Source organism: Petromyzon marinus, chromosome 17 (genome assembly GCF_048934315.1).
Source record: "Petromyzon marinus isolate PM22_M1 ecotype Great Lakes invasive population chromosome 17, UKy_Petmar_22M1.pri1.0, whole genome shotgun sequence".
NCBI lineage: Eukaryota > Metazoa > Chordata > Hyperoartia > Petromyzontiformes > Petromyzontidae > Petromyzon > Petromyzon marinus.
In genome coordinates, this window is record NC_133683.1 from 9001912 (window position 1) to 9026085 (window position 24174).

The 24174-nt window shown below is 48.9% G+C and overlaps 1 protein-coding gene across 1 annotated transcript; it reads right to left on the reverse strand.

Annotated features, from left to right (window-relative positions):
• Nucleotides 1-2582: 2582 nt before the first annotated feature.
• Nucleotides 2583-8674, reverse strand: LOC116943383 (uncharacterized). The gene is made up of 3 exons (XM_032956225.2): nucleotides 4908-8674; nucleotides 4079-4259; nucleotides 2583-3724 (listed from the first exon to the last, which is right to left on the reverse strand). The coding sequence occupies exons 1-3, from the start codon at nucleotides 7228-7230 to the stop codon at nucleotides 3355-3357; spliced, it is 2874 nt and encodes a 957-aa protein (XP_032812116.2). The 5' UTR covers nucleotides 7231-8674; the 3' UTR covers nucleotides 2583-3354.
• Between the last annotated feature and the right edge of the window lie 15500 nt (nucleotides 8675-24174).

Genomic DNA, 24174 nt, shown 5'->3' on the forward strand with positions numbered 1-24174 from the left:
CAGTTCGATTCTCGCTCACGACCCAACACCTGTGACAATTACAGTATCTAAACGAGGTTCTGGGCCTCATCTAGGTCGACTCAGCCTTAAATGAGTACGAGCTGGTGCGGCGTGTAGTAAACATCAGCAAATGCGGACGGGTGTGGCGCTGGCCACCTCATCCCGGCCTTAATAGGTGCTCACGAACAGCACTTGTCCCAGCAGTCTGTTACGGAATATACGGGGGTCCTTTTTTCTTTTGAATGTCTGCCAATATCTGTGTATGCGTATAGTATATAGTATATATGCGTGTGTGAATCTGTGCCTGTGATTCTGTGCGTATGTATAGGTTCTATGTGTGTAAATATATATTCTGGCCCTTATAGGTACTCGCTAACAGCACTTATCCCTCCCTGTCCGCTTATGTAGGATATTCCGGGGGGAATATTTTTTTCTTTGCGCGTATGTGTGTGTAGGTTTCTATATCTGTATGGCTATATCTGTGTGTGTGTAGGTTTCTATATCTGTATTGCTATGTCTGTGTGTGTGTAGGTTTGTGGGGGCTAATGCCCCCCTCCTCCTCTCCCCCTTCAACCTCCTCCCCTTCACGCCGGGCTGCCGCCGATCGAGTCATCGGCCTCCCCGCACCAGCGTCCTCTCTGTGGGACATGGCTCGTGGCTGGCTCTCCACCACCTCACGTTATTCTGCCTCCCACCCCCCGTGTAAACCACCACTCACGCTGCGGGGGCTGCGGGGGCTGCAGGCGCGCGCACACCCGGACCTGCTGCCCACCACGTGTACGCACAGCCACCCGTACTTGTTGCCCACCACGTGCACGCACTACACAATAGCTGTATGAATAAACACGCACCGTGTACCACGTGGCGCAGCTACTGTGGGGGCTACCGTCCCCCGCCATCACCGAATTGTCGGGGCCGTTGGCCACCGACTCCCCCGTTAAATTCATACCACTACCACAACTGCAACACCCGCGGTATGATTATGCCCGTGGGTACCCGTGTACCTCACGGCGCAGCTCTACTCACGCGGTAACCACCGCCAGCAGCATCGCGTGCTTGAATTGTGTAATCTTGTTTCATTTACCGTCGCAGCCAGTCGGAAGCAACTAATTAGGCTGCGCTGCGGAATACCCGCTCACCAATTGATCTCTACGCGCTACATGCGCGGCGCGTGCCGTGAGCGCCGCTGCTCCTGCACGCCCCCGTACTGGCGCGGGCGAAGTACAACCAGTACCACACGATGCAGAGGCTCACCACACCACGCACTAGTGGATTTAATGATCGAAGGACCTGTACTTTAATTCCCAGGGTGATAGCACATTACTGCTGCCCCGGCATGCGCGTCAAGCCCCGAGTGGACCCACCCGTGCGAACGTAAACACGTAGGTAAAATTACTCATTCACGCGCAAACAAAAGAATCACCGCCGGCAGGCTCGCCACACCACGCACCGCCCCTCCGTACTCACAGAGACAACATGACACGGTTTATACCCTACGGACGGTTTATTCCCCACGAATAAACGAACTAGACTGTGAGTGTCAGTATGGACCAGCAGGACAGGTCTAACCTATCTCGCTACTGCCTGATACTTAATCGACCTGTCTGCCCTCTATTTTCTCTCCGAATTTCGTCCCTTTGTCTTACCTCTCTCCCTCGTACTTACGGTCCGACCTCTCAGCGATGGAGGTCACGGATAGATGATGCTGTAAACAGAATCTGGCTGTTCTCTGCCCCGTCTCACAGACGTGTGAGTAACAGTCAGGTGATGGCTCCTCGATCCCGCCCTCCTGTTGATCTCCAGTCAAATAAAAATGGCCTCGTGCTTCCCCAAAGCGTCCCTTTTTGTCCTCCTTTCAAAGCCCTCGCACCGCCCATCCGCGGTGCATCACGGGTCGGGCCGTTAATCCGCGGTGCATCATGGGTAGGGCCGTTAATCCGCGGTGCACCATGGGTAGAGATGCTAACCCGCGGTGCACCATGGGTAGAGACGCTTAACCTGCGCTGCCCCGCTCCCCACCTGTCTGCTGGTCCGTGTGTGTCCTGGGCATCTCCTCACTGAGGTTCTCAGTGAGTTCGCCGTGGTCATTTAATTCTAAGTTAAGCCACGGCGCCGCAGTGCCATTTGGCCTGGGGGGGGGGCTGCCAATTCCCTGACCCTGAGAAACCGTGGAGCACCCTCACGAGGGGGCCTCTCGGGTAAAAACTCAGGGCAGGTCCCCCCCCCTCCCCATGAGGCCCTACTTGAGTGTGTGTGTGTTTATGTGGGGGGGGGGGGGGGGGTGGCAGGGGAAGTGCTGTGATGGGAGCCGGGTGGCTTCTCGGTAGCAGCAGCACAGCGACAGCTCCGGTTTCAACGGAGCGGCTTCGCTGTTGTGGCACCACACTTCACTCAGACCTGCTGCCCACCACGTGTACGTACAGCCACCCGTACTCGCTGCTTACCACGTGTACGCACTACACAATAGCTGTATGAATAAACACGCACCGTGTACCAGGTGGCACAGCTTCACTCGCCCCCACGTTCAAATTACACACCACGCTGACGCTTTCTCCACACGCACAGAAGTCACACGACGTAGGTGTTCTTGGCTAAAGTTTATTACTGGCGCGACTGTAAGCAAACCTTGCGTGGCCCGGAGCCAAAACTATCCAGCGAGCAGCATCCCAGCTGTACCCCACCCTCCTCACCTATCTCTAACTAAGCCCTCTGAGAGCCCTCACACTATCCCGCACCCCTCTTACGTACTCACGATTTCGACTCCGAGGTGTAGGAAGCCGTGGGAAGGCGAGACTGCACGTAGTCCTCGCTGGGAACGGGGCCTTGCTGCGCTGCGACTCGTTTCACGGACGATCCAGTAGCAGGCACGATGACTCCTCTGATCCTTGACTCCAGAAGAAACCGACTGCCTTGCCCCTACCTTCCCTGCCCTTTTTATGGTCCTTCCATCAAAGATAACGTGCCACTAATCCGCTGGCCTCTCGTCCAATCAGGAGCCTCGGATTTCCCACTCTTTGCTAATCTGATCGGTGCTCTCGCCGACGTCCGCTTTTTACTCTTTGAACAAGCACACACGTCGTGCAAGGAGAGGGCCTCCTGCCTTCCCACCGATCGCTACTCCGCCCCACCCCCTACCTGCCTGCTGACCCGTGTGTGTTTTAGTTGTTTCCTATCCACGGTGGCTCAGCAGCCCCGTCGTGACCATGTAATTACAACACAAGTCACGGCGCCGCGGTGCACGTTAGCCTCGGGGGAGGTCGCCCAATTCCCTGGTTGCAGGATACCGTGAAGTTTGGTCCCATGAGAGGGCTTCTGGGTGAAAACCTGTCGGCCAGGTGACCTCCCCTCGGGGCTCTATGTGGGGGTGTGTGTGTGTTCATGTGGGGGTGGTGAGGGAAGAGCAGCGTCGGCCCCGTCGCTCGGAGGTGGCAGCATCGCGGCCACGGAGTCGGCAGGATGGCTTCGCTGCTGCGGCATCACAGTGGCAGGCACGGCACCGATGGAGCGGCTTTGCTGCTGTGGCACCACATAGCCCCCCGAGGTGCCAGCCCCCGTCCCTGGAGCACCTCGCCTGGGTTGCCCCCACGAGGTAGTACCACGGGGTCCACGGGACTCGCCCGGCCCTCGTGGCCGGCCTCGGAGGTGGTGGCTTCGTCTCCCGGGGTTCCGGCGGCGGTCTCCTCCTCCACTCCGACGGTTCTCCTTGGCCCTCGGCACCTGTGGGCTGGGGGACAAACGCAGAGGCAGCGGGGTTTAAGGGCCGTCGTCTCCGCCTCCCCCCCCCCCCGGCCTGGGCCGTGACCCCTTGGGGCCCGGGGCCCCGTGGGGCCCATATACCGTGCGAGGCCCCCGAGCCTGGGGGGTGTGGGGTACTTGAATGGCGGGGTACCCCCCCTGCTGGAGCTGCCCTCCATGGTTTTAATCAGCGGACGTTGACGACCATCTCCCGGCCCCTCTCTTCTCCCTGAATTAGCGCCATCCAGGGGGAGATCTGCCGTCCCATGGTCCAGGGTCCCCGCCAGTAGGTGGTCAGTTTCCCCACCTGTCCAGCCCCAACGCGAGGAGTGTGCAGCCACACCTTAGAGCCCGCCGAGTAGAAGGGCGGCTCCATACGGGGTCGGGCGCCCTGCTCTTGCCGCTGGTGTGCGGCCTCTCCTTGCGGGTAGGCCCGTGCGCGGCCCCTCGCAGAGTCTCCATCAGGTGCTCTACGGGGCGGCTCCCCTCCTCCCGTTGTGGCGGGGGGACACCGAATAGCAGATCTGCGGGCCAAACATAATTAGGAACGGGGTCTGTCCCATAGACGTGTGTACCGAGGTGGTGTAGGCGAGCAGGGCGTAGGGGAGGTGTTCGTCCCAGTCCTGCTGATTTGCGGCCGCCATGCGTTTAAGCTTCCTGGCTAGGGTCAGTAATGACCCGTTTGGGGATCCCGTGCTTAAGTACGTAGTGCTCCACGAATGCTCGGGCCACCACAAGGGCCGTCTTATTGGGGATGGCCACCGCCACGGGATAGCGGGTGAAGTATTCCACCGCTACGAGGATATACTGGTTGCCCCGGTGGGATCGCGGGAATGGCCCTTGTAGGTCGATCCCAACCAGCTGGTTCATTCGACTGACACTGAACGGTCTCAGGGGTACCTGATATCGCACCGGTTTCGGCCCGCACTGCTGACACGCGCGGCAGCCCTGTACCCAGGTGGCCACGTCTTGTGCTAATCTGAGCCAGAGATACTGGCGACGCAGGGTCTCCCGAGTGCGCCGTTCCCCGTCATGGCCCCCGAGCGGGTGGTCGTGCACCAGCCTCAGCAGCTGGGGTCGCACCTGGGCGGGAACACAGATGCACCCTGGCTGGCCGGCTTCGGTTAGCTCTCGTACCACCCCGTTCTGCACGCGCAACCGGGTATACAAACCACTCCAGGGTCCCGGTAGGGCGCTCTTCTTCTCTCTTAGGGCCGCAGCCACCGCCGCCAGGTCCGGGTCCCGCTGCTGGGTCTGTCTCAGCTGCTCGTCATCCAGGCCCGGGAAGGGGCAGCTGACGTCCCCTTGGATCCGCCCGTTCAGGGTGGGGTGGTCCGTCGGGCCCACGACTCCTTCCGCAGGGGTCTCTGCGGCGCATACCGCACCCTCTCTCGCGGGAGGGGGGTTAGTTTCAGCGCGCTCCTGGGGGGCCGCCGCTTGTCGGCAACGTTCCCCGTGAAGCACGGGCAGGCTTCCTTCGCCCTCGTCTCGGCGCACACCACGGGTCGCCGACAAGGCGTCCACGTTTGCGTGCGTCCGCCCAGCCCTGTATTGAATCTGCAGGTTATATTCCTGCAGCTGCGCCAGCCATTGGGCCATCTGCCTCCACGGTTCCTTGAATGTAAGGAGGAACTGCAGGGCATAATGGTCAGTGCGCATCCGACATTTTCTGCTGTACAAGTACGGCCGGAACTGTTTACATGCGATGATCACGGCGTACAGTTCTTGACGGGTCACACAATAGTTCAGATCGGCCTCGCTCAGGGTCCGACTGGTGTATGCGATGACCCGCTCCGTCCCACCCTGCACCTGTGACAGCACTGCGCCCAGCCCACTGCTGCAAGCATCGGTGTCCAAAATAAAATCAGTGGTGAAATCGGGGAAAGCCAGGGTGGGAGTGTGGGTGAGGTGTTCTTTGAGGATGGTGAAGGCCATCTGGCAGGACTCCGTCCACTGATAGGGGTTCTTAGGGGATGTGAGTTGGGTGAGGGGGCGTGCAATCTCGCTGAATCCCTTTACAAATCGACGATAATAGGTGGCGAGCCCCAAGAATGACCTGATCTCCGTCAGGTTCCTTGGCCCTGGCCAATCCACTACGGTGCGTACCTTCTCCGGATCGGTGCGCACCCCTGCCTCGCTGACTCGGTGTCCGAGGTACCCCACCTCGCGCTGTGCAATGTAACACTTACACGGTTTGAGCTTGAGATGGGCTGCTCGCAGTCGCTGGAATACCTCTCGCACCCTGTACCAGTGCTCGGACAGAGATCTACTGAACACTATCACATCATCCAGGTAAATTAGGCACTGTTCCCACTGCAAGCCCCGCATCACCAACTCCATCAACCGCTGGAACGTCGCAGGCGCATTAGTGAGTCCGAACGGGAGCACCCGAAACTCAAACAGTCCCATCGGGGTGGTGAATGCGGTTTTTGGCTGATCCTCCTCCGCCATCTCCACCTGCCAGTACCCGGACACCAGATCGAGGGTGTCATCGATGCGTGGGATGGGGAAGGCGTCGCCGAGGGTGACTGCATTCAACTTTCGGTAATCAACACAAAACCAGGTCGACCCATCCTTTTTCGTCACTAGCACTACCGGGGCAGACCAGGGGCTCGCTGAGGGCTGGATTATGTTATCGCGAAGCATATCCGCGACTGCCTCTTTAATCTGGCCCCGTTCAGGTGCGCCCACTCGGTATGCGGGGATTTTAATGGGTCGGGCGGCACCGGTGTCAATTTGGTGCTTAACAAGGTCTGACCGACCCACATCTGAGTCGTGTTCACTGAACACGTCGGCGTACTCCCGCAGTAACCTGCGCAGCTGATCGGCCTCCCGCTTAGGTAAATCTGCACAAGGTACGTGTAACGCGTCAAGCAGGGGAATGGCCTCGGCTCGGGGAGTCGGGCCGACTCGCCAGGCCAGGTGCTGGTTGTCCTCGGGGCGACCGGGGTCCTCAGCCCAGAGTGCAAACACCGAGTCGTTAGAGTGGCGTGCGTGCAGGGGGTGTATGGTGGCTACCGGGGTGCGTCGTCGTAGCATTGCCGGGGTACTGTGTGGGTTAAATACCCACATGAACAGTCGGCCCCCATCTGCGTTGACCAGCGTGGCGGATCCCACAACCCCGTAATGCGCCGCCAACTCCGGGTGAGGAGTTAGCATTACCTCGCCCGATTGCCGGTGTGTGGGGTTGGTGAAGGGTGTTGTCACTGGTACCAGCATCTCGGCGAGCGGCCCGATGGTGATGGCCGACACCAGGGTAGCGGCCACGGGTGTGAAGCGGGGGCGATTCGGCTCTTGTCCCAGAAAAGGAATCCGCTCCCCGCTGCCTTCCAAGGTGGCGCATCGCTGGCGGGGCTGCACGTTGAGCCCCAGCTTTTCCAGGAGATCTGTACCTGCGATACACTTATGGCACAACACACTCGAGACATAGAATACCTGGGTGCACACCTGGTGTCCGAGATGGACCTCGAGGGTGATCCTTCCCAGCAGCCCCATCCCGGCCCCGCTTGCAGTGTGCAGCGCGTGATCCGGGGCCTGCAGGTGGCCCACGTCAACCCCGAGTACACTGCAGTGTGTGGCGCTCACGAGTGAGGCCACTGCCCCCGTGTCCAACAGAATCCGGGTACGCCGCCCGTTTACCTGTCCTTCCACCAGCGACGTTGCTCCCGTGATTCCCGCCACTTACTCCCATAGCCAGTCGCCAGGAGTCACCGTGTTCTTAGGTGCTGTTGTCGGAATCTGTGTGGAGGTCACTCACTCACCATTATTATTATCGTCATGTATTGGGACCGCGTCGATTGCACCCCTAGTTGGTCCACTCTCTAGGGGGCGTTGGAGTTTAACCCTGGTGCATGTCTAGCGCGGGCGATCTGAGGACAGTCTCTCATGAGATGCCCTCGACGGTTGCACAGGTAGCACGCCCGGGGGGCGGCCCCAAAGGAGGTTCCCTGTCCGTTCCTTCTCCTCCCCCCGATACGTGTCTGCGCAAGCTCTGCCTCCAATCGGGACACTCGTCCAGTTAGTCCCCCTACCGTGGAGCACAGCTCTCCCATTTCGGACTGAATGGTCTCAACTGTAGACCGTACATGGGCCCTCTGGCCGGCTATTTCTCCCATGTCGGTCTGTAGCCCTGCTACCCATCCCGGGGTAGTCTCGCGGGGCCTCCTTACCATCCTGGCGAGCTCCTCCTCCTCCTCCTCTGGGAGCAAGCTCGCAAAGCCCCCGAAGCTGTGTGTGCTCACTAGCAAGTCTCTCGCACTTACGCGCGCGCTCGACCAGGGTGTTAAAGGGAAGACGTGCACAGATAAATCGGGGTGCCACCACGAGTTGCGAGCCAAGTACCGTTGGATCTTTTCGGCGGCGAGGTCCTCAATTGCCTCTGTCGTGTACCCTGGGCGTGTGGTCTGTGTTAGCGAGCGCACGTCCTCAGCATAGTCACGCAAGTCCTTGCCGGGTTGGCGCCGGCGTGCCTCTAAGGCCGCCTTTGCCTCATCCTCATTATGCGCGCCGAAGCGTAGGTCAAGTTGGCGCATTAATTCTCCTAGCTGGGTTTGTGTGCTTGCGGGTAGAGCTTCCACAAAGTCAGCTGCCCGTCCCTCTAAATGTATGGTAAGTTGCTCTAAGGCCTGTGCGTCTGTTCAGCCATTAATTTTTTTAGCCCCTGTGATGTTGCGGGCAAATGATTTCCATGAAGGAATCCCCTGGCCAGTGAATACATACCTTATTTTAGCCTGGGGTAACGCGCCGGGGTTTCCTACCGCTTCTGACACCAAATTGTGGGGGCTGATGCCCCTCTCCTCCTCTCCCCCTCCAACCTCCTCCCCTTCAAGCCAGGCTGCCGCCGATCGAGTCATCGGCCTCCCAGCACCAGCATCCTCTCTGTGGGACATGGCTCGTGGCTGGCTCTCTACCGCCTCACGTTATTCTGCCTCCCACCCCCCCCCCCCCACCCGTGTAAACCACCACTCACGCTGCGGGGGCTGCAGGCGCGCGCACACCCGGACCTGCTGCCCACCACGTGTACGCACAGCCACCCGTACTCGCTGCTCACCACGTGCACGCACTACACAATAGCTGTATGAATAAACACACACCATGCTCAAATTACACACCACGCTGATGCCTTCTCCACACACACAGAAGTCACACAACGTCGGTGTTCTAGGCTAAAGTGTATTACTTGCGCGACTGTAAGCAAACCTTGCGTGGCCAGGAGCCAAAACCATCCAGCGAGCAGCGTCCCTGCTACCCCACCCTCCTCACCTATCCCTCACTAAGCCCTCTGGGAGCCCTCACACTATCCCTCCCCCCTCTTACGTACTCACGATTTCGACTCCGAGGTGTAGGAAGCCGTGGGAAGGCGAGACTGCACGTAGTCCTCCCTGGGAATGGGGCCTGGCTGCGCTGCGACTCGTCTCACGGACGATCCAGTAGCAGGCACGATGACTCCACCGATCCTTGAATCCAGAAGAACCCGACTGCCTTGCCCCTACCTTCCCTGCCCTTTTTATGGTCCCTACATCAAATATAACGAGCCGGTAATCCGCTGGCCTCTCGTGCAATCAGGAGCCTTGGATTTCCCGCTCTTCGCTAATCTGATCGGTGCTCTCTCCAACGTCCGCTTTTTACTCTTTGAATAAGCACACACGTCGTGCAAGGGGAGGGCCTCCTGCCTTCCCACCACTCGCTACTCAACCCCACCCCCTACTTGCTTGCTGACCCGTGTGTGTTTTTGTTGTTTCCTATCCACGGTGGCTCAGCGGCCCCGTCGTGACCATGGTATTACAACACAAGTCACGGCGCCACAGTGCACATTAGCCTCGGGGGAGGTCGCCCAATTCCCTGGTCGCAGGATACCGTGAAGTTTGGTCCCATGAGAGGGCTTCTGGGTGAAAACCTGTCGGCCAGGTGACCTCTCCTCGGGGCTCTATGTGGGGGTGTGTGTGTGTGTTCATGTGGGGGGTGGTGAGGGAAGAGCAGCGTCGGCCCCGTCGCTCGGAGGTGGCGGCGTCGCGGCCACGGAGTCGGCAGGACGGCTTCGCTGCTGCGGCATCACAGGTTTCTATATCTGTATGGCAATGTCTGTGTGTGTGTGTAAGTTTCGATATCTGTATGGCTATGTCTGTGTGTGTGTGTGTGGGTTTCTATGTCTGTATGGCAATGTCAGTGTGTGTGTAGGTTTCTATATCTGTATGGCTATGTCTGTGTGTGTAGGTTTCTATATTTGTATGGCTATGTCTGTGTATGTAGGTTTCTATATCTGTATGGCTATGTCTGTGTGTGTGTCGGTTTCTATATCTGTATGACTATGTCTGTGTGTGTGTAGGTTTCTATATTTGTATGGCTATGTCTTTGTGTGTAGGTTTCTATATTTGTATGGCTATATGTGTGTGTGTAGGTTTCTATATCTGTATGGCTATGTCTGTGTGTGTATGTTTCTATATTTGTATGGCAATGTCTGTGTGTATAGGTTTCTATATCTGTATGGCTATGTCTGTGTGTGTGTAGGTTTCTATATCTGTATGGCTATGTCTGTGTGTGTGTGTAGGTTTCTATATCTGTATGGCTATGTCTGTGTGTGTGTAGGTTTCTATATCTGTATGGCTATGTCTGTGTGTGGGTGTGTAGGTTTCTATATCTGTATGGCTATGTCTGTGTGTGTGTAGGTTTCTATATCTGTATGGCTATGTCTGTGTATGTGTAGGTTTCTATATCTGTTTGGCTATGTCTGTGTGTGTAGGTTTCTATATCTATATAGCTATGTCTGTGTGTGTGTGTATGTTTCTATATCTCGGGGCAGCAGACTGCCAAACAACAGGGTGTGGCTCTTCTTTTGAACAAAATAATGAAGGGGGCATGGGAGCGTGGCGGTGAGGTGTGAGAAGCTGTAAGCCCCAGGCTACTTTGGGCTCACCTTCCCATCAACCGGAGGCGAGGAATGGTGGTCGTGGTTACTTATGCCCCCACCGAAGATGAACATCCGTGGAGGGATGCAAGCAAAGCCGATGAGTCAGATGCCTTCTATGACCTCATGTCACAGGTGCTGGCTAAAGTGGCACCTCGGGATAGAGTCATCATGTTGGGTGACTTCAATGCCGAAGTTGGTCATGATGCTGGCACCTGGTTTGGAGTGATTGGAGGGCATGGGCCAGATCAGCTCAATAACAACGGTAGGAGGCTGCTAGATTTTTGTGCAGCCCATGGGCTTGTAATTACCAACATGCTGTTCCGGCATCGGCGGATCCACACAACATCATGGATGCATGCCGGGTCCAAGCAAGAACATCTGCTGGACTACATAGTGATGGACCAGCGGATGCGAGCCAGTGTCCTTGACACCAGGACCTACCGTGTAGCTGATCTGCCCTCTGACCATCGACTAGTCATCTGTAAGATGCGCCTGCCATTCTTCCACTCCGGCGGTGGGTGAACACCCAGGACCCCATTCCAAACCAAAGTGGCCTGGTCTCAGTTATCTGATGAAAGTTGCAAGCGAGAATTTCATCATTGCTTGCGGCTGGGATTGGCATCGTCCCCGACTCCTCCTGATGTCGAGGGTAAATGGGCGAGGTTTAGGACTGTGACTCATGCAGCTGCAATGGCTGCTTTGGGTACGTGGTCCAGACCTCCCCAGAGACCCTGGCTGACAGAGGAGGTGTTCAGGATGGTTGAGAAAAAGCGACAGGCCCACTGTCATCGGCTACAGAATCCCACGTCAGAGAATGAGGTACCGCAGCATTCGCTCAGAGGTTCGTAGAGCCATGAGGCGCTGCAAGGATGGGTGGTGGTCGCGGGTTGCTGAGGAGATGGAGTCTGCCTCAGTGGCCCGTGATCACAAATCTTTATTTAACTCCATCAAAAAAGTAACCTGCAGCACCACACCTATTACCATCATTAGGGGAAAAAAACGGTGATCCAATCTCCGACCCCCAGGAACAGGTTTGCAGATTTGCTGAGCATTTCTGTGAGGTCCTGGGGGAGGGAAAATCCCTCAGCCAGGAAAACATCGTGGCACAAAGTGAGAATGACCCTGCTGAGGCTGCGGTGCCTCAAATATTGGAAGAAGTCACCCCCTGTGAGTGGCTGGCTGAGGTGCCATCTGTTGAGGAAGTACTGAAGGCGATCCGGAGTCTGAGACCAGGAAAGGCAGCGGGCAGAATTGATCTCCCAAGCGAAATGCTGAGGGAAGGTGGCATTTGTGCACAGACTGCCCTATATGACATCATTACAACAGTCTGGACCACTGGACGGGTTCTGCAGGATTGGAAGGATGCCCTTGTGGTCCCCCCCTTTTTAAGAAGGGGGACCGCACAGAGTGTAACAACTACAGGGGCATCTCACTCCTCAGTGTGCCGGGAAAGGTCCTGGCAAGGATTATTCAGCATCGCCTTGCAGAGGTCTCACTCCGAATCAGTCGAGCGGCAATATATTTTCATCGGTTGCGTAACGCTGTATGGAAGCTACCTGGTCTGTCGCTCCGCACTAAGCTTCAGGTCTTCTCGGCCACGGTCATTCCCTCCCTTCTCTATGCTTGCGAAACGTGGACCCCCCTAATGGAACATCTTCGCCAGTTAGAAGCATTTAGGCTGGCATGCCTACGATCCATCCTGGGTTTAACCAGACTGGATTGTGTGAGGAGCTCACAAATCCTTGAAAGATCTGGGCAAGGTCCCATCGGTGAGCTCCTCCGGCGGGCAAGGCTGCGATGGCTGGGTCATGTAGCCCGCATGCCCAGCCACCGCATGCCGAAACAGCTTTTGTTCGGCCAAATTGAGGGGGCTAATCGGGCGCGGCACGGTCTAGAGAAGAGATGGAGTGATGTGGTACAGGAGGACGTGGAGCTGAGTGGACTTGCCGATGACTGGTACCAGGGGTGTCAAGATCGGCCTCTGTTGAGTAGGCTCGTGAAGGATGCTACCGGGCAGTTGGAGGTAGTCGCCCTCCAACAACAACGGAGGGCGAAGGAGCGACGCTCACAACAACGTGCGGAGCGCCGGGTGGCTAAAGCACAGCAGGTTGGCACAGTACGGGGCACAGGTGGTGCATCAGACAGTCATCTCAGTCAGTCGACCCGTGGCACCTGGGTCTGCCCCGTGACCTCCTGCCAGTAGGCGTTCGACACTTCACGTGGCCTCAGGGTGCACATAGCCTGGCACTAGCGTCGTGGTGACGTCACCGCCACTTAGTGGTGAATGGCGGTTGTTGTTGTTTCTATATCTGTATGGCTATGTCTGTGTGTGTGTGTAAGTTTCTATACCTGTATGGCTATGTCTGTGTGTATGTAGGTTTCTATATCTGTATGGCAATGTCTGTGTGTGTAGGTTTCTATATCTGTATGTCTATGTCTGTGTGTGTAGATTTCTACATCTGTATGGCAATATCTGTGTGTGTGTAGGTTTCTATATCTGTATGGCTATGTCTGTGTGTGTGTGTAGGTTTCTATATCTGTATGGCTATGTCTGTGTGTGTGTAGGTTTCTATATCTGTATGGCTATGTCTGTGTGTGTGAGTAGGTTTCTATATCTATATGTCTATATATCTGTGTGTGTAGGTTTCGATATGTGTATGTCTATGTCTGTGTGTGTGTGTGTAGGTTTCTATATCTGTATGGCTATGTCTGTGTGTGTGTGTGTAGGTTTCTATATCTGTATGGCTATGTCTGTGTGTGTGTAGGTTTCTATATCTGTATGGCTATGTCTGTGTGTGTGAGTAGGTTTCTATATCTATATGTCTATATATCTGTGTGTGTAGGTTTCGATATGTGTATGTCTATGTCTGTGTGTGTAGATTTCTACATCTGTATGGCAATATCTGTGTGTGTGTAGGTTTCTATATCTGTATGTCTATGTCTGTGTGTGTGTAGGTTTCTATATCTGTATGGCTATGTCTGTGTGTGTGTGTGTAGGTTTCTATATCTGTATGGCTATGTCTGTGTATGTGTGTAAGTTTCTATATTTGTTTGGCTATGTCTGTGTGTGTTTGTAGGTTTCTATATCTGTATGGCTGTGTCTGTGGGTGTGTGTAAGTTTCTATATTTGTATGGCTATGTCTGTGTATAGGTTTCTATATCTGTATGGCTATGTCTGTGTGTGTAGGTTTCTATATCTGTATGACAATGTCTGTGTGTGAAGGTTTCTATATCTGTATGGCTATGTATGTGTGTAGTTTTCTATATCTGTATGGCTATGTTTGTGTGTGTAGGTTTTTATATCTGTATGGCTATGTCTGTGTGTGTGTAGGTTTCCATATCTGTATGGCTATGTCTGTATGTGTGTAGGTTTCCATATCTGTATGGCTATGTCTGTATGTGTGTAGGTTTCCATATCTGTATGGCTATGTCTGTATGTGTGTAGGTTTCTATATCTGTATGGCTATGTCTGTGTGCGTAGGTTTCTATATCTGTATGGCTATGTCTGTGTGTGTAGGCTTCTATATCTGTATGGCTATGTCTGTGTGTGTGTGAGTAAATTTCTATATCTGTATGGCTATGTCTGTGTGTGTGTGAATAGGTTTCTATATCTGTATGGCTATGTCTGTGTGTGTGTGTGTAGGTTTCTATATCTGTATGGCTATGTCTGTGTGTGTGTAGGTTTCTATATCTGTATGACTATGTCTGTATGTGTGTAGGTTTCTATATCTATATGGCTATGTCTGTGTGTGTAGGTTTCTATATCTGTATGGCTTTGTGTGTGTGTAGGTTTCTATATCTGTATGGCTATGTCTATGTGTGTAGGATTCTATATCTGTAAGGCTATGCCTGTGTGTGTAGGTTTCTATATCTGTATGGCTATGTCTGTGTGTGTAGGTTTCTATATCTGTATGGCTATGTCTGTGTGTGTAGGTTTCTATATCTGTATGGCTATGTCTGTGTGTGTAGGTTTCCATATCTGTATGACTATGTCTGTATGTGTGTAGGTTTCCATATCTGTATGGCTATGTCTGTATGTGTGTAGGTTAAAATATCTGTATGGCTAAGTCTGTATGTGTGTAGGTTTCTATATCTGTATGGCTATGTCTGTGTGCGTAGGTTTCTATATCTGTATGGCTATGTCTGTGTGTGTAGGCTTCTATATCTGTATGGCTATGTCTGTGTGTGTGAGTAAATTTCTATATCTGTATGGCTATGTCTGTGTGTGTGTGTGAGTAGGTTTCTATATCTGTATGGCTATGTCTGTGTGTGTGTGTGTAGGTTTCTATATCTGTATGGCTATGTCTGTGTGTGTGTGTGTGTAGGTTTCTATATCTGTATGGCTATGTCTGTGTGTGTGTAGGTTTCCATAACTGTATGGCTATGTCTGTATGTGTGTAGGTTTCTATATCTATATGGCTATGTCTGTGTGTGTAGGTTTCTATATCTGTATGGCTTTGTGTGTGTAGGTTTCTATATCTGTATGGCTATGTCTATGTGTGTAGGTTTCTATATCTGCAAGGCTATGCCTGTGTGTGTAGGTTTCTATATCTGTATGGCTATGTCTGTGTGTGTAGGTTTCTATATCTGTATGGCTATGTCTGTGTGTGTAGGTTTCTATATCTGTATGGCTATGTCTGTGTGTGTAGGTTTCTATATCTGTATGGCTATGTCTGTGTGTGGGTGTGTAGGTTTATATATCTGTATGGCTATATCTGTGTGTTTGTGTGTGTGTAGGTTTCTATATCTGTATGGCTATGTCTGTGTGCGTGTAGGTTTCCATATCTGTATGGCTATGTCTGTGTGTGTAGGTTTCTATATCTGTATGGCAATGTCTTTGTGTGTGTGTGTAGGTTTCATATCTGTATGGCTATGTCTGTATGTGCGTAGGTTTCTATATCTATATGGCTATGTGTGTGTGTGGGTAGGTTTCTATATCTGTATGGCTATGTCTGTATGTGTAGGTTTTTATATCTGTATGGCTATGTCTGTGTGTGTAGGTTTCTATGTCTGTATGGCTATGTCTGGGTGTGTAGGTTTCTATATCTGTATGGCTATGTCTGCGTGTGTAGGATTCTATATCTGTATGGCTATGTCTGCGTGTGTAGGTTTCTATATCTGTATGGCTATGTCTGCGTGTTTAGGTTTCTATATCTGTATGGCTATGTCTACGTGTGTAGGTTTCTATATCTATATGGCTATGTCTGTGTGTGTGTCGGTTTATATATCTGTATGACAATGGCTATGTCTGTGTGTGTGTGTGGGTTTCTATATCTGTATGGCTATGTCTGTGTGTGTGTGAGTAGGTTTCTATATCTGTAGGCTATGTCTGTGTGTGTGTAGGTTTCTATATCTGTATGGCTATGTGTGTGTGTGTGTAGGATTCCATATCTGTATGGCTATGTCTGTATGTGTGTAGGTTTCCATATCTGTATGGCTATGTCTGTATGTGTGTAGGTTTCCATATGTGTATGGCTATGTCTGTATGTGTGTAGGTTTCTATATCTGTATGGCTATGTCTGTGTGAGTAAGTTTCTATATCTGTATGGCTATGTCTGTGTGTATAGGTTTCTATATCTGTATGGCTATGTCTGTGTGTGTGTGGGAAGGTTTCTATATCTGTATGGCTATGTCTGTGTGTGTGTGAGTAGGTTTCTATATCTATATGGCTATGTCTGTGTGTGTGTGTAGGTTTCTATATCTGTATGGCTATGTCTGTGTGTGTGTAGGTTTCTATATCTGTATGGCTATGTCTGTGTGTGTGTAGGTTTCCATAACTGTATGGCTATGTCTGTATGTATGTAGGTTTCTAAATCTATATGGCTATGTCTGTGTGTGTAGGTTTCTATATCTGTATGGCTTTGTGTGTGTGTAGGTTTCTATATCTGTATGGCTATGTCGATGTGTGTAGGTTTCTATATCTGTATCGCTATGTCTGTGTGTGTAGGTTTCTATATCTGCATGGCTTTGTCTGTGTGTAGGTTTCTATATCTGTATGGCTATGTGTGTCTGTGTGTGTAGGTTTTAAATCTGTATGGCTATGTCTGTGTGTGTAGGTTTCTATATCTGTATTGCAGTGTCTGTGTGTGTGTGTAGGTTTCTATATCTATATGGCTATGTCTGTGTGTGTGTGTAGGTTTCTATATCTGTATGGCTATGTCTGTGTTTGTCTGTGTGGGTTTCTATATCTGTATGGCTATGTCTGTGTGTGTGGGTTTCTATATCTGTATGGCTATGTCTGTGTGTGTGTGTAGGTTTCTATATCTGTATGGCTATGTCTGTGTGTGTGTGTGTAGGTTTCTATATCTGTATGGCTATGTCTGTGTGAGGGTGTGTAGGTTTATATATCTGTATGGCTATGTCTGTTTGTTTGTGTGTGTGTAGGTTTCTATATCTGTATGGCTATGTCTGTGTGCGTGTAGGTTTCCATATCTGTATGGCTATGTCTGTGTGTGTAGGTTTCTATATCTGTATGGCAATGTCTTTGTGTGTGTGTGTAGGTTTCCATATCTGTATGGCTATGTCTGTATGTGCATAGGTTTCTATATCTATATGGCTATGTGTGTGTGTGGGTAGGTTTCTATATCTGTATGGCTATGTCTGTATGTGTAGGTTCTATATATGTATGGCTATGTCTGTGTGTGTAGGTTTCTATGTCTGTATAGCTATGTCTGGGTGTGTAGGTTTCTATATCTGTATGGCTATGTCTGCGTGTGTAGGATTCTATATCTGTATGGCTATGCCTGCGTGTGTAGGTTTCTATATCTGTATGGCTATGTCTGCGTGTTTAGGTTTCTATATCTGTATGGCTATGTCTACGTGTGTAGGTTTCTATATCTATATGGCTATGTCTGTGTGTGTGTCGGTTTATATATCTGTATGACAATGGCTATGTCTGTGTGTAGGTTTCTATATCTGTATGGCTATGTCTGTGTGTGTATGAGTAGGTTTCTATATCTGTATGGCTATGTCTGTGTGTGTGTAGGTTTCTATATCTGTATGGCTATGTGTGTGTGTGTGTGGGTTTCTATATCTGTATGGCTATGTGTGTGTGTGTAGGTTTCTATATCTGTATGGCTATGTCTGTGTGTGTGTAGGTTTCCATATCTGTATGGCTATGTCTGTATGTGTGTAGGTTTCCATATCTGTATGGCTATGTCTGTATGTGTGTAGGTTTCCATATGTGTATGGCTATGTCTGTATGTGTGTAGGTTTCTATATCTGTATGGCTATGTCTGTGTGTGTGTAGGTTTCTATATCTGTATGGCTATGTCTGTGTGAGTAAGTTTCTATATCTGTATGGCTATGTCTTTGTGTGTGTGTGTAGGTTTCCATATCTGTATGGCAATGTCTGTGTGTGTGTGTGTAGGTTTCCATATCTGTATGGCTATGTCTGTATGTGCGTAGGTTTCTATATCTATATGGCTAGGTGTGTGTGTGGGTAGGTTTCTATATCTGTATGGCTATGTCTGTGTGTGTAGGTTTCTATGTCTGTATGGCTATGTCTGTGTGTGTAGGTTTCTATGTCTGTATGGCTATATCTGGGTGTGTAGGTTTCTATATCTGTATGGCTATGTCTGCGTGTGTAGGATTCTATATCTGTATGGCTATGTCTGCGTGTGTAGGTTTCTATATCTGTATGGCTATGTCTGCATGTTTAGGTTTCTATATCTGTATGGCTATGTCTGCGTGTGTGTCGGTTTATATATCTGTATGACAATGGCTATGCCTGTGTGTGTGTGTAGGTTTCTATATCTGTATGGCTATGTGTGTGTGTGTAGGTTTCTATATCTGTATGGCTATGTGTGTGTGTGTGTAGGTTTCTATATCTGTATGGCTATGTCTGTGTGTGTGTAGGTTTCCATATCTGTATGGCTATGTCTGTATGTGTGTAGGTTTCCATATCTGTATGGCTATGTCTGTATGTGTGTAGGTTTCCACATCTGTATGGCTATGTCTGTATGTGTGTAGGTTTCTATATCTGTATGGCTATGTCTGTGTGCGTAGGTTTCTATATCTGTATGGCTATGTCTGTGTGTGTAGGCTTCTATATCTGTATGGCTATGTCTGTGTGTGTGTGAGTAAATTTCTATATCTGTATGGCTATGTCTGTGTGTGTGTGTGTGAGTAGGTTTCTATATCTGTATGGCTATGTCTGTGTGTGTAGGTTTCTATATCTGTATGGCTATGTCTGTGTGTGTGTGTGTAGGTTTCTATATCTGTATGGATATGTCTGTATGTGTGTAGGTTTCTATATCTATATGGCTATGTCTGTGTGTGTAGGTTTCTATATCTGTATGGCTTTGTGTGTGTGTAGGTTTCTATATCTGTATGGCTATGTCAATGTGTGTAGGATTCTATATCTGTAAGGCTATGCCTGTGTGTGTAGGTTTCTATATCTGTATGGCTATGTCTGTGTGTGTAGGTTTCTATATCTGTATGGCTATGTCTGTGTGTGTAGGTTTCTACATCTGTATGGCTATGTCTGTGTGTGTAGGTTTCTATATCTGTATGGCTATGTCTGTCTGTGTGTGTAGGTTTCTAAATCTGTATGGCTATGTGTGTGTGTGTGTGTAGGTTTCTATATCTGTATGGTTATGTGTGTGTGTGTAGGTTTCTATATCTGTATGGCTATGTCTGTGTGTGTAGGTTTCCATATCTGTATGGCTATGTCTGTATGTGTGTAGGTTTCCATATCTGTATGGCTATGTCTGTATGTGTGTAGGTTAAAATATCTGTATGGCTATGTCTGTATGTGTGTAGGTATCTATATCTGTATGGCTATGTCTGTGTGCGTAGGTTTCTATATCTGTATGGCTATGTCTGTGTGTGTAGGCTTCTATATCTGTATGGCTATGTCTGTGTGTGTGTGAGTAAATTTCTATATCTGTATGGCTATGTCTGTGTGTGTGTGTGAGTAGGTTTCTATATCTTTATGGCTATGTCTGTGTGTGTGTGTGTAGGTTTCTATATCTGTATGGCTATGTCTGTGTGAGTGTGTGTAGGTTTCTATATCTGCATGGCTATGTCTGTGTGTGTGTAGGTTTCCATAACTCTATGGCTATGTCTGTATGTGTGTAGGTTTCTATATCTATATGGCTATGTCTGTGTGTGTAGGTTTCTATATCTGTATGGCTTTATGTGTGTAGGTTTCTATATCTGTATGGCTATGTCTATGTGTGTAGGTTTCTATATCTGTAAGGCTATGCCTGTGTGTGTAGGTTTCTATATCTGTATGGCTATGTCTGTGTGTGTAGGTTTCTATATCTGTATGGCTATGTCTGTGTGTGTAGGTTTCTATATCTGTATGGCTATGTCTGTGTGTGTAGGTTTCTATATCTGTATGGCTATGTCTGTCTGTGTGTGTAGGTTTCTAAATCTGTATGGCTATGTCTGTGTGTGTAGGTTTCTATATCTGTATTGCAGTGTCTGTGTGTGTGTAGGTTTCTATATCTATATGGCTATGTCTGTGTGTGTGTAGGTTTCTATATCTGTATGGCTATGTCTGTGTGTGTGTGTGTAGGTTTCTATATCTGTATGGCTATGTCTGTGTGGGTGTGTAGGTTTCTATATCTGTATGGCTATGTCTGTGTGTGGGTGTGTAGGTTTATATATCTGTATGGCTATGTCTGTGTGTTTGTGTGTGTGTGGGTTTCTATATCTGTATGGCTATGTCTGTGTGCGTGTAGGTTTCCATATCTGTATGGCTATGTCTGTGTGTGTAGGTTTCTATATCTGTATGGCAATGTCTTTGTGTGTGTGTGTAGGTTTCCATATCTGTATGGCTATGTCTGTATGTGCGTAGGTTTCTATATCTATATGGCTATGTGTGTGTGTGGGTAGGTTTCTATATCTGTATGGCTATGTCTGTATGTGTAGGTTTCTATATCTGTATGGCTATGTCTGTGTGTGTAGGTTTCTATGTCTGTATGGCTATGTCTGGGTGTGTAGGTTTCTATATCTGTATGGCTATGTCTGCGTGTGTAGGATTCTATATCTGTATGGCTATGTCTGCGTGTGTAGGTTTCTATATCTGTATGGCTATGTCTGCGTGTTTAGGTTTCTATATCTGTATGGCTATGTCTACGTGTGTAGGTTTCTATATCTATATGGCTATGTCTGTGTGTGTGTCGGTTTATATATCTGTATGACAATGGCTATGTCTGTGTGTGTGTGTACGTTTCTATATCTGTATGGCTATGTCTGTGTGTGTGTGAGTAGGTTTCTATATCTGTAGGCTATGTCTGTGTGTGTGTAGGTTTCTATATCTGTATGGCTATGTGTGTGTGTGTGTGGGTTTCTATATCTGTATGGCTATGTGTGTGTGTAGGTTTCTATATCTGTATGGCTATGTCTGTGTGTGTGTAGGTTTCCATATCTGTATGGCTATGTCTGTATGTGTGTAGGTTTCCATATCTGTATGGCTATGTCTGTATGTGTGTAGGTTTCCATATGTGTATGGCTATGTCTGTATGTGTGTAGGTTTCTATATCTGTATGGCTATGTCTGTGTGTGTGTAGGTTTCCATAACTGTATGGCTATGTCTGTATGTGTGTAGGTTTCTAAATCTATATGGCTATGTCTGTGTGTGTAGGTTTCTATATCTGTATGGCTTTGTGTGTGTGTAGGTTTCTATATCTGTATGGCTATGTCTATGTGTGTAGGTTTCTATATCTGTAAGGCTATGCCTGTGTGTGTAGGTTTCTATATCTGTATGGCTATGTCTGTGTGTGTAGGTTTCTATATCTGTATCGCTATGTCTGTGTGTGTAGGTTTCTATATCTGTATGGCTTTGTCTGTGTGTGTAGGTTTCTATATCTGTATGGCTATGTGTGTCTGTGTGTGTAGGTTTTTAAATCTGTATGGCTATGTCTGTGTGTGTAGGTTTCTATATCTGTATTGCAGTGTCTGTGTGTGTGTAGGTTTCTATATCTATATGGCTATGTCTGTGTGTGTGTGTAGGTTTCTATATCTGTATGGCTATGTCTGTGTTTGTCTGTGTGGGTTTCTATATCTGTATGGCTATGTCTGTGTGTGTGGGTTTCTATATCTGTATGGCTATGTCTGTGTGTGTGTGTGTAGGTTTCTATATCTGTATGGCTATGTCTGTATGTGTGTAGGTTTCTATATCTATATGGCTATGTCTGTGTGTGTAGGTTTCTATATCTGTATGGCTTTGTGTGTGTGTAGGTTTCTATATCTGTATGGCTATGTCTATGTGTAGGATTCTATATCTGTAAGGCTATGCCTGTGTGTGTAGGTTTCTATATCTGTATGGCTATGTCTGTGTGTGTAGGTTTCTATATCTGTATGGCTATGTCTGTGTGTGTAGGTTTCTACATCTGTATGGCTATGTCTGTGTGTGTAGGTTTCTATATCTGTATGGCTATGTCTGTCTGTGTGTGTAGGTTTCTAAATCTGTATGGCTATGTGTGTGTGTGTAGGTTTCTATATCTGTATGGTTATGTGTGTGTGTGTAGGTTTCTATATCTGTATGGCTATGTCTGTGTGTGTGTAGGTTTCCATATCTGTATGGCTATGTCTGTATGTGTGTAGGTTTCCATATCTGTATGGCTATGTCTGTATGTGTGTAGGTTAAAATATCTGTATGGCTATGTCTGTATGTGTGTAGGTTTCTATATCTGTATGGCTATGTCTGTGTGCGTAGGTTTCTATATCTGTATGGCTATGTCTGTGTGTGTAGGCTTCTATATCTGTATGGCTATGTCTGTGTGTGTGTGAGTAAATTTCTATATCTGTATGGCTATGTCTGTGTGTGTGTGTGAGTAGGTTTCTATATCTGTATGGCTATGTCTGTGTGTGTGTGTGTAGGTTTCTATATCTGTATGGCTATGTCTGTGTGTGTGTGTGTAGGTTTCTATATCTGTATGGCTATGTCTGTGTGTGTGTAGGTTTCCATAACTGTATGGCTATGTCTGTATGTGTGTAGGTTTCTATATCTATATGGCTATGTCTGTGTGTGTAGGTTTCTATATCTGTATGGCTTTATGTGTGTAGGTTTCTATATCTGTATGGCTATGTCTATGTGTGTAGGTTTCTATATCTGTAAGGCTATGCCTGTGTGTGTAGGTTTCTATATCTGTATGGCTATGTCTGTGTGTGTAGGTTTCTATATCTGTATGGCTATGTCTGTGTGTGTAGGTTTCTATATCTGTATGGCTATGTCTGTGTGTGTAGGTTTCTATATCTGTATGGCTATGTCTGTCTATGTGTGTAGGTTTCTAAATCTGTATGGCTATGTCTGTGTGTGTAGGTTTCTATATCTGTATTGCAGTGTCTGTGTGTGTGTAGGTTTCTATATCTATATGGCTATGTCTGTGTGTATGTGTAGGTTTCTATATCTGTATGGCTATGTCTGTGTGTGTGTGTGTGGGTTTCTATTTCTGTATGGCTATGTCTGTGTGTGTGTGTGTAGGTTTCTATATCTGTATGGCTATGTCTATGTGGGTGTGTAGGTTTCTATATCTGTATGGCTATGTCTGTGTGTGGGTGTGTAGGTTTATATATCTGTATGGCTATGTCTGTGTGTTTGTGTGTGTGTAGGTTTCTATATCTGTATGGCTATGTCTGTGTGCGTGTAGGTTTCCATATCTGTATGGCTATGTCTGTGTGTGTAGGTTTCTATATCTGTATGGCAATGTCTTTGTGTGTGTGTGTAGGTTTCCATATCTGTATGGCTATGTCTGTATGTGCGTAGGTTTCTATATCTATATGGCTATGTGTGTGTGTGGGTAGGTTTCTATATCTGTATGGCTATGTCTGTATGTGTAGGTTTCTATATCTGTATGGCTATGTCTGTGTGTGTAGGTTTCTATGTCTGTATGGCTATGTCTGGGTGTGTAGGTTTCTATATCTGTATGGCTATGTCTGCGTGTGTAGGATTCTATATCTGTATGGCTATGTCTGCGTGTGTAGGTTTCTATATCTGTATGGCTATGTCTGCGTGTTTAGGTTTCTATATCTGTATGGCTATGTCTACGTGTGTAGGTTTCTATATCTATATGGCTATGTCTGTGTGTGTGTCGGTTTATATATCTGTATGACAATGGCTATGTCTGTGTGTGTGTGTAGGTTTCTATATCTGTATGGCTATGTCTGTGTGTGTGTGAGTAGGTTTCTATATCTGTAGGCTATGTCTGTGTGTGTGTAGGTTTCTATATCTGTATGGCTATGTGTGTGTGTGTGTGGGTTTCTATATCTGTATGGCTATGTGTGTGTGTAGGTTTCTATATCTGTATGGCTATGTCTGTGTGTGTGTAGGTTTCCATATCTGTATGGCTATGTCTGTATGTGTGTAGGTTTCCATATCTGTATGGCTATGTCTGTATGTGTGTAGGTTTCCATATGTGTATGGCTATGTCTGTATGTGTGTAGGTTTCTATATCTGTATGGCTATGTCTGTGTGTGTGTAGGTTTCCATAACTGTATGGCTATGTCTGTATGTGTGTAGGTTTCTAAATCTATATGGCTATGTCTGTGTGTGTAGGTTTCTATATCTGTATGGCTTTGTG

Bases quoted from the DNA above. Each gene is read 5' to 3' on its own strand.
- LOC116943383 (XM_032956225.2), bottom strand. From the start codon at position 7,230: ATGGGGCTGCTGGGAAGGATCACCCTCGAGGTCCATCTCGGACACCAG. The intron at 4,260-4,907 runs GTTTGTATACCC...TTTGGCCCGCAG, and splicing joins CCTACCGGGACCCTGGAGTG to ATCTGCTATTCGGTGTCCCC. The intron at 3,725-4,078 runs GTGTGGCTGCAC...TTTGTCCCCCAG, and splicing joins TCTACTCGGCGGGCTCTAAG to CCCACAGGTGCCGAGGGCCA.